General features: G+C 38.3%; 1 protein-coding gene across 2 annotated transcripts; it reads left to right on the top strand.

The window, feature by feature from the left end:
- Positions 1-3,403: 3,403 nt before the first annotated feature.
- On the top strand, positions 3,404-5,174 carry LOC130702724 (uncharacterized). 2 transcript variants are annotated; one of them, XM_057524339.2, is made up of 5 exons: positions 3,404-3,696; positions 3,757-3,819; positions 3,899-4,465; positions 4,524-4,709; positions 4,790-5,174. In XM_057524339.2, the coding sequence occupies exons 1-5, from the start codon at positions 3,540-3,542 to the stop codon at positions 5,149-5,151; spliced, it is 1,335 nt and encodes a 444-aa protein (XP_057380322.1). In that variant the 5' UTR covers positions 3,404-3,539; the 3' UTR covers positions 5,152-5,174. The 2 variants fall into 2 exon arrangements, with proteins under 2 accessions (XP_057380322.1, XP_057380320.1); XM_057524337.2 differs by having other exon boundaries at positions 4,527-4,709; positions 4,769-5,174.
- The last annotated feature ends 4,895 nt before the right edge of the window (positions 5,175-10,069 follow it).

Here is a 10,069-nt window from a genome sequence, read left to right on the forward strand (position 1 = left end):
ATTTTCTAGTCTACAGCAACTTAAAAATATTCTCGCCGATCGGTTTAGCAAACCATGCCAAACTATATACTGGCTGGTTTGTAATAAGACAACGTAATTGAAAACATTGTTTCAAAAATTTTAGGACCAACCAGTAACACGATATTGGCTCTGTCCTAAGTTACCCCAGGTCCGTCCCAAGTTACCCCGGTGATCGAGTAAGTCAAACAATTTTAAGCCAATTTCTTATTTTTTTCTTGCCACTAAAATTTAAAATATTTTCCAGAAAAAAATTCAGTATATAAATTAAGAAAGTGTGGTTTTTATGGAAAAGAGATTTTTTTAAAATCTATCATTAGTCAAGAGTTTTTTGACGAAAAAGAAACGCGTCCCAATTAGCCCCGGTCTCCCCCTACTGCTAAAGCTTCGTTTTCTTTGGTACCGTATTTTGTCTCAGCTTTTTTTAATTGTCTACTAGAATATAATAATATAATATAATAATAATATATAGAATATAAAGTATGCGATCGGATGTTCATGGCCATTTTTTATTTGCGAAAATGCCACTCCTATTGTAACGAATCGTCTAGCGAAGCCCCTTCTTACCTTCTTTCTCAAATAGACTAGAACCTCATACCTGTAGCCCCTTGTTACTCAGAGCCTTCATTTACTAACCTAGTTGTAAAACTCCCTTAAGAATATAAAAATAATGAAGACATGTCTGGGCACGCTGGCTAAAAAAAGATTTATTTCGGTTGGTCCGAGATTACCCGAAATGGCCTAAAACCGCCCGACCGATTTCTAGCTATCGTCCAAATTCGTTCGATACCGCCCGAATTTGCCCGCCTATACCTCTCCATTGCGCCCAAAATCGCTCGATACCGCCTGATATTGCCGCCTATCCTTTAACACTGTCCCGCAAGGCACTCACGGTCGAAGGCTAACATATAAGAAGCCATCGACAACTCACAGTAGTTAGTCGACCCCTTGAAGAACTATCTCGTGTAGACCTTCAGCACCCTTCCGAGCCGCTACCTCATCCTCTCCAGCTGAAGCGTAAGTTTTCCTCTTGTTGCTCTAACCTGCTTGTTCCTCAGTACCCCCTACACTAGGTTTTCTGCTAAGATCCTTATGTGTTAATTGAGTTAACGGGTGATAAGTTAACGGCAATTGAATAAATAATTTTTATAAATCTTCTATATCGTATAGTTTACTATTTTACCAATTTCCGCGAAAACTGATTTCCGAATCTCACGGATAAAGTAACCCTTCCCAGCGTATGTAACTTCTTCTCCCCTACATCATACAAATCGAAATCAAGCTGACTGCAAATCACTTGGCCCCTTAGGGTGCAACCTTTTAAATAATCTTAGACGCGCCTGAATCGAATACTGCTTGTAACGGGATCTGAAAATTTGTAAATGGAATTCTCGGTGTTAATTCATTCGTATTCGTTCTTAGCTTAGCGACTTGTCGGGATTTAAGCTGAGGCTCCCTATCAACTGACCCAAAGTTACAGTTGATACCTATTGGTTTCTCTGACGCTGAGGAGGACCTGGGATGATAGGCCTTTTCGGATTTTTCGACCTAGGGCAATTGTTTGACCTATGGTAAATTACCCGTCAACAATAGCAAACTGGTGGTTGAGCTTATTCCAAGTACTGACGTTGAAATAGGCGACAATCAGCCTGAGAACGACTACGATATCCCCAAAAATTACAAATCAGCCTCAGTTGAGTAGTCCTGTAGTAGAATCATTGGCTGGTCTCGAAAAAGAAGGTCTAAGAGCTGTAGGCCTAGTCAGAAATTTTAATAAAGGTTGCGTGTGATTGGAATTCGTTTGGATGGGTTACGCTCCAATATCTGTCCTGACTACTGTTACTAGCTTGGAAAGAAAACCAAAAACAGTTTCGTACATGGGTCGCTTGTTGGATAAGAAACATTAACTTTTATATCAAATTGCCAGAAATTGCAAATCAAATTTTAGAATTGTCTTATAGCTCTGTTTAGCTCATGAAAGGAACGATACGGTATAGTAACACAGCAGAGCTCCCTGTTTCCGATAAAGCCAAGTATGGATCAAGGATTGAAAATCATAAAAACAGTCGGCAGGATCGAGGAACTATATCGATTTAAAGTAAAGAGTCCTCCGAGCCTTCTCCCAGTCAACAGAAGGTTTGCGAACAAGCTAATTATGCAAACGCATCTACGTCTATTTCATTCAGGAGTTAAGACGACTATGATGCAGCTAAGAGAAAAATTTTGGATCATCCACGGACGGGAACAATTATAAACAAATTCTAAGATCTTGCGTCATTACCGCAAACAACAATCAAGAGCATTATGGAAGTTATTGCGCCTCTGCCACTTGACCGGATCCGCAAGAGCCATCGTTTGAGACAACTGGTGTAGACTTCGCAGAAACAATCTACGTGAAGAAGAGTGCTAAATCAAAATCTACCACAAAGGCTTACTTTGCCATCTTTACGTGTGCTGTTATCAGAGCCCCGCATTTGGAATTAGTGCACAACTTTTTAACACCTTCATTTTTACGAGCATTGCGCCGTTTCGTTGCTGGTCCGTTCAAGCCGTCAACAAATCCCAGCCGCTGACCTACACCTCAGAGGATGTGGGGTTGGAAGGCCCGTTAACCCCAATTCAACTCCCGATTGGTAGAAGGCTTACTGAGCTTCCTTTCGTCACACAGCAAGATTTTGATCGCTCGTCTAACCGTAAAGCCCTTTTGCGGCGCGAAATACATCGATTAGCGCTAGTAAAAACTGGTGAAGTCGGTGGCACGTGGAGTATCTGTATGAGCTCGTCCGCCATAACAACTGAAAATCGAAAAATAAAGTGAAGGCAGGGGGCTTGGTTCTCGTACACGATGACAATACTCATCAACAAATGTGGAAGTCGGGCATTGTATTGGAAACAGTACCTGGTAGAGATGGACACGTCCGTATCATTAGGCTGAAAAAAGCAAAACATGTCATCAAGCGCCCGGTTCAACGCTTATACCCGACGGAACTAAACATCAGACCTAGGAATTCGAACGCTGGAAGCTGATTTAATATAAGCGCCCCAACCGTCAACTAGGGATATCGGGTCGGAGCTTGCAGTTAACGAATCGTAACAACCAATGACTGGCGACGGAATATCAGGAATCGATTCTCCATCGCATCTAGCAGACTCGACGGGGGAGGATTTTGGAAAACGTCGTCATTATTTTAGATTTGCCCGTACCATTAAACCAGAGTCATAGAAACCTGGTTCCTTCACGCTTAAGGGTAAATGCTATACGGGTTTGCTGGGACTCGTGGTTGAAATTTTAGCGATTTTGTGGGCGGAGCTGTCCTTTCTAAAGAGCCATCTGTTGAGTAGATTTAGAGATATCTCGACAATGATGTCGTCCACCATTTAGAAACGTGATACTGGCTGCAACGGGGAATCGTTGTAACGTAAGTGGTTGTCGTGAAATTAATTCAAAAGGAAATACGAAGGAAAATGGAGTAACTTTCTTCAAAATTCCAAAGTTGTCGTTGACCAAGTGGCAAGGCATAATGCCAACAAGTCTATTGACAGAAACGTCTCGAATATGTAGTCGTCATTTTGATGCCAACGACGTAGTAAAAGGAGTCACTATATTAAATGTATTCCATCCCTATAAATATTGGAGACTTAGAGATGGTGCAGTTCCAAAACATTTCTTAATTCTAGGTAATCTAGCTCTACATTTCGTAATGTTAAAAGATTTTCTAACTTATTTTGTTGTATTAGATGTGACGAGTAGACCACCACTACAAAATATCCTACAAGAAACGTGTAATAATCTGAGGAAAGGTATATGTTCATTTTATGGTGTTATCGAATTTGAAGATTGTATACTAATATTATGATAAACCACAATTTATATTTCCAGGGCTACATTGTGAACCAAATGGGGGTACGTTGAAACGTAAAGGTGCACAAATAGGTGGAACAAACAAGAAGAAAACAAAAACCAGTAAACTACAGCATAACCAGAGAGCAAGTACAGCTGATAGCGAAATGGAAACGTTGAATTTACCACAGATAGATCAATTAGAAAATGTGACTGCCACTGAAGAACAATCAGAACTGACCACTGGTAATAGCGAAGTTGAAATGTTGAGTCTACCACAGATGGAACAACTAGAAAATGTCACTGCCACTGAAGAACAATCAGAACTGATCACTGGTAATAGCGAAGTTGAAATGTTGAGTCTACCACAGATGGAACAACTAGAAAATGTCACTGCCACTGAAGAACAATCAGAACTGACCACTGGTAATAGCGAAGTTGAAATGTTGAGTCTACCACAGATGGAACAACTAGAAAATGTCACTGCCACCGAAGAACAATCAGAATTGACCACTGGTAATGGCGAAGTTGAAATGTTGAGTCTACCACAGATGGAACAACTAGAAAATGTCACTGCCACCGAAGAACAATCAGAATTGACCACTGGTAATTTGATTAGGCCTAATCAATAAATTGTCTTTTTAAATTATATTTTTTCGTTTAGTAGATACATTGAACAGATATGGCATGGAAGTCTATGAAGGCTCTCAAACCAATGATGGAATATCAGCCCAACATAGCCAGAAACCAGTAGAAAACATCGTTGCTATTTTACAAGAACCTTGCAATGAACAAGAGAGTCATCCAAGTGTAGAAGAAAAATTACATTACAACTCAACAGCAGCCAATGGTAAATCTTTTAGTGTTAACAAAATTCCAATTATCATTAATATTTCATGCTACTTTCAGTTGTACGTTATATCAATCAAGGTGTGATGGAAGTTAATGAAGCAACCATTCCTATTACCGAAAAATCTACAAATGCTGAGTTTCAAACAAACTTTGCTACTTATCAATCGCTTTCACTTATGGTGAAATTACCAGATGATGGGCATGGATGGATGTGGTCGTATAATAGCCACAATCAAACAATTTTTTGCACCAATCCGGATATGTTACCACATGGGAATATGTTAGTGAGAACCGTGCAAGTTCTGAACGGCCAAAAAGTATTGTACTACTTCAATGGCAAGAATATCTCGCTCAACGATCTTGTGGAGACTTTTTCATCAATAGAAGAGCTTTCTAAAATTATTTTAAATGTACTTGTCGTAAAAACCCGGTTTCATTAAATAAACAAAGAATAGGTACGTGACGAACAGCTGTTCTATCTCAAATTTCCCTCGTTTTGTGGGTCTCCTATGATTGGCTGTCGAAATTTTTACAGAAATTATCTCATTGGTTGTTTCCATGTAGTGCTCCACAAAAGCCGCTAGGGGCGCATTTTAAAGGACAGAATTCAACCACGAGTCCCAGCATACCCCGTATTAGTGTTGGCGATTATCTAAGTTCTGCTAGATAAAAATTATCTACGCCCCTTTTAGATAACGATACGATTATCGATAAAATATCTAATAACCCCCATCTACCGGCCAAAAATAGCACTGCAGAAATGATAGGGGTTAGTTTATCAGGTTTGTATCGATAATTCTAAACAATAACTTTATGCTACAACCATCGTCTGCAATAACAAATGTCACAGCGCTGTGGTTATAGTCAGCGCATGTGGCCCAATGGTTCCGAGTTCAACGCTAGGTACGGATGTATGTTTTTATCGATTTTTTTGGTTGCAAATAATGTGTTTTATGCTTTGAAAAGCAAGCAGACGAATGAAATATTAGAATTCCGTTGTCGATTTGTATCGATACTATTCGACAACAATGCATTTGGATTATGATTCGAATTTTATGAAGTGTGCTGGCGTAGAGCTATAAGGCGAGGTTCATGACACAAAGTCCTTAGGTTCAAGCCCAATCGGCGAATTTTACACAATTTTTGGTTTTGTGAGAAAAATTGCATATATGTTTCTACAAGAAGGTTTTTTTAGCAGCGGTAGCATTTGTCCTTTTTTAAAATATTTATAATATTATATTACGAAACTTAAAGCACTGATAAATTTATGGCAACACCCCCTAACATTGAAAAATTTCACTGCGCAGCTTCGTAAAATTGAGCAGACGACGATAAAATTAGATATTCGTCTGCAATTTGTATCGATACTATCCCACACTAATACCACCTTGCTGGTTATAGATTTTATAAATACGTCATGGCTATGTGGAAGAAGATGTGGTTCACGACATTTAGGTACGGAGTTCAACCCTCAAAGGAGACATAGTATTTCACTATTTTTATTTATTGCAAAAATATGTTGTAGATGGTTTTTAACGGGAATTCACAAATATCTTGCATTACAGTCCTATATAAATATTGTGCCGTTTTTAAACTTAATTTGCTGTATAAGAATACTATTAATTTGCGGTGGCAACCCTGATATCAATAGTAAACAAATCTTCACTCTAAATCGTTGCAGACGACAGTAATGTTAGATTTTCGTCTGCAATTTGTATCGATACTCGTTAACATTATTATTATGTATTGCTTTTCTGAGAGTTGTCATGAGGGAGTAGCGCTGTGGATAAGTACTGCGACTGGGATTCGGAGTTCTCGAGTTCAAATCTGTTTTTGGGGTATTTTTTTTTTACAATCTGTTAGACATTAAATTTTAAACGTATCTCAGTTATAAAAAGTTAGGATAATCGCTCTCTGTTAACTGAGGCGTGTACGATACTAATAAAATAAGATTTGTAATTTATAAATGTAACAGATTTTCATAGCAAAATAGTATTCTGTTTAGCATCGTTCATAAAGCAGATGACGGTAAGTAACGGTTGCTTCTGAAATTTGTATCGATACTCGGCACCAAACGTTGGACTTATTGCCTGACACACACAATTTGTGGAGAGTTGGCGTTGTGGATCTATTCGGCGCTCGCAATACAAAGTACGGAAGTTCGAATCCGTCTGCAAGACATTTTTTTAAAATTTGAAATACATATTTTTATATCCGGACGATAAATACATTTGCACAATGGTAAATTATTATTTTCTCTACATTTTATATTCTTGTAGTAAACATTTCAACAAAAATCTATTATATTTCATAAGGCAACACTGATTTGTATAACTAAAATCATCTGTTAAGACTTGTAAAGTAAAGCAGACGATAAAAATATTGTATTTCATGATATTTGTATCGATACTCGCCAACGAAAACCATACTTGTGCCATGTCGTTTTTTTCTTACTGATTTAGCGGTGTGGGTTAAGTGGTGCTCGTAACACGAAGCGTCGGAGTTCAAATCTAGGCAGAGGTGAAAATTTTTAAATTATTATAGTTTTTTTTATTTGCACTAGACGCCATCTATTGTTAAATGGGAGATCTATTTGGAATGTTCGATACAGCGATTATCTAAAAAAGTCGACTATCTAAAAACTATCTAAAAATATCGATATATCGTTTTGAGGTTTAGATAGTCGCCAACACTACCCCGTATAGACTTTTCCATAAGCGTGAAGGAACCAGGTTTCTATGACTCTGATTATATCTATTTGGCGAATGCGTAGGGAATGAGGAAAGGCTTCCCACGCCACAAGCCCATCTTAGATTTTTTTTTACTGGTCACGACCTCGCTTAGGGTGAGCCTCCAGTAGAATGAATTGAGAAATGCTATGTTCAAGTCGTCATACTTACGCAAGACCAATAAATTAAGGAAGGAAAATAAAGAAATTCAAGGTTAAAGTGTTGGCGCGTCTATCAATCTACTAGGCAATTTCTAACGCAAAGGGTAAAAATAAGTAATAAAATTACAATAAAAATTCTTACAGGATATGCGCATTTGAAAATTTCCTGCAAACGATGATGAGCGTATTCTACAATCTTTTCCCCTGGCTTACGTTTAGCTTTATTACATTTCTTTTGATAAAGGTCTTGATTTTCATCCATATGAAAATGATTAAGAAGAGATTCTTTAATTACGGCGGAATCATGTGGATGAGCTTTCAAAGTCTCCTGAATAATTGAAAAAGCTTTATCTGTCAACTTGACTCTTAACATCTGAATAGCTTTTTCTTCTGACCAACCTGCCCACACGGCACGACGGGCCTAAGTACCGCTGCAGAACTTCCTACCATCCTCCTCAGTGTTCTCCATAACCGTCCTAAATTCCTTTTAGAACCTTCTTTTTGGTCACCTGGTAGTTGCCTGACAGGCTCTGCAGTCTCTCTTACATCACCTTCAGCTAGTACTAAGAACCTCCCATGATGAAAAAAATTGCGGATATGTATTCGATATACCTAGCTGCTTTATATAAGTTTCATAGAATTTGAATGCAATTAAAACATAAAAGGAATATTAAACGACAACAGATTTATTTGAAATTCTATATTCAATTTCAAAAACTTTATCTTTTATTGGGATTCGCGTGAAATAGGACTGAAACGATATAGGACTGGGAGAAATAGGACTGACTTTTAAAATATTTTAGTACAGTCCTATTTCTCCATGGCATTAGTCCTATTTCTCTTTATAGATAGTCCTATTCCGTTTAACTTTTTCCAATTGGAACGACGAGCCTCCAATCCGGATAAATTGCCTAAGAACGTCGGCTTATACCCAATTTCCTTTTTAAAAAACCGATGGTGTTAACTCATTACTTAAATGATTCACAAAACTTTTTTTATGCTATTTTAATTAAAATTGCAGGAGAACGTGAACAATATTGTATTTAATAGAGTTCATTTAACAAAATACAATTTGAGCAAAATCAGAAATATTTATTACTTATATTGCACTTTATGTGGTCATAACAAACTTTTCCAATTGCACTAATGTTTGACTATTTCACACTACTATCGTTGCATAATATACAGCTCTTACATATTTTGATTTTGCTCTAATAGTATTTTATTACTATTTGTTAATTACCATGAAATTACATGTCCAGTTACATAGGAGGTGCAATACGTTAGCCCATAGGCATTTTTTAGGTGGTATGATTGAAATTGGTCTATTTTTCCCGTTTTACGACCGAATAGAATGACAGCGAATTTTATTTTTCAGTAGACTATGCATTTCCACCGCTAATGGCTGTTTCCTAGTTTTAACCTGAAATTTCTAATATAAGGAATTGCCGCATTTTCTGACCAGATGTTACAGGATTCGGTTTGTCAGGTTTGGCTTTAGTTATTAGAAAAATAGGCAAAATGGTGACGCTAAGCACTTGGCTGGCATGGTAGTAACATCCAAAACTGTCACGATGTTGTCCCGGATCATACCCTACTAGCACTGTGCCGTCATAGGGACATTCGTAAGATATCCGTCGTATCCGAGCTGGATATCCGTTTCGACGTCCGACGGATATCACAGGGACTTCCTAATGTCCGCTCTTAGGGACATCACAACAAGGATGTCTTGTCGGTTTGCATATGAATGTCCCCATAACGTCCATGTACAGATATCCCTGTAACGTCCCGCAGAAACCAAATAAGGATGTGGCGCGTACTTAGGAAAGGAGAAAAAAGAGGTGATGTATACTGGATTCGAACTCGAGACTCCCGCACAACAGCCGAGTGTGCTATCCATTAAACCAATTCAAGTTGTATAAATTAATGTTGTTAATTGTTGTTAATTGATGTTAACCAGAGAAATGAAAGTTTTCCTGAGAGATCGTAAGTATCCTAGTAACGTACCTCAGTTAATTAGGTTGCATTTCTCAGGCCCATTATTACAGTCCAAAATCACAGTATTGTTTAACTGTATCGTGATTGCCGTCTATAACTGAATAATAAACTAACTTAATGATGGATTCTATGCCTATTTTTTATTATGAGTCCCTGTACAATAAAACACGTCGGGTTTTTGACGTCATTTGGATGTGGAATTCAAATTTTTGCCGTATGTCCCCGTTTGGACATCCGATGTATGTCCCCGTTTGGACATCCGATGTATGTCCCCGTTCGGACATCCGTTGTACGTCCCATTGTAGACCGCTGCCCGAAAGGCAATTTCATCTCCTCGTTGGATATCTCTGAGATGTCCGGCTAAGGATGTTCGAACAACGTCCCATTAGGTACGTCCATAGGATGTCTCAATGGCGTCGAAAGACGACGGACCTAAATCGGATCTGCCGACGTCTCTATGACATCCTCAA

The sequence above is a fragment of the Daphnia carinata genome, chromosome 1, assembly GCF_022539665.2.
Source record: "Daphnia carinata strain CSIRO-1 chromosome 1, CSIRO_AGI_Dcar_HiC_V3, whole genome shotgun sequence".
NCBI classification, from domain to species: Eukaryota; Metazoa; Arthropoda; class Branchiopoda; order Diplostraca; family Daphniidae; genus Daphnia; species Daphnia carinata.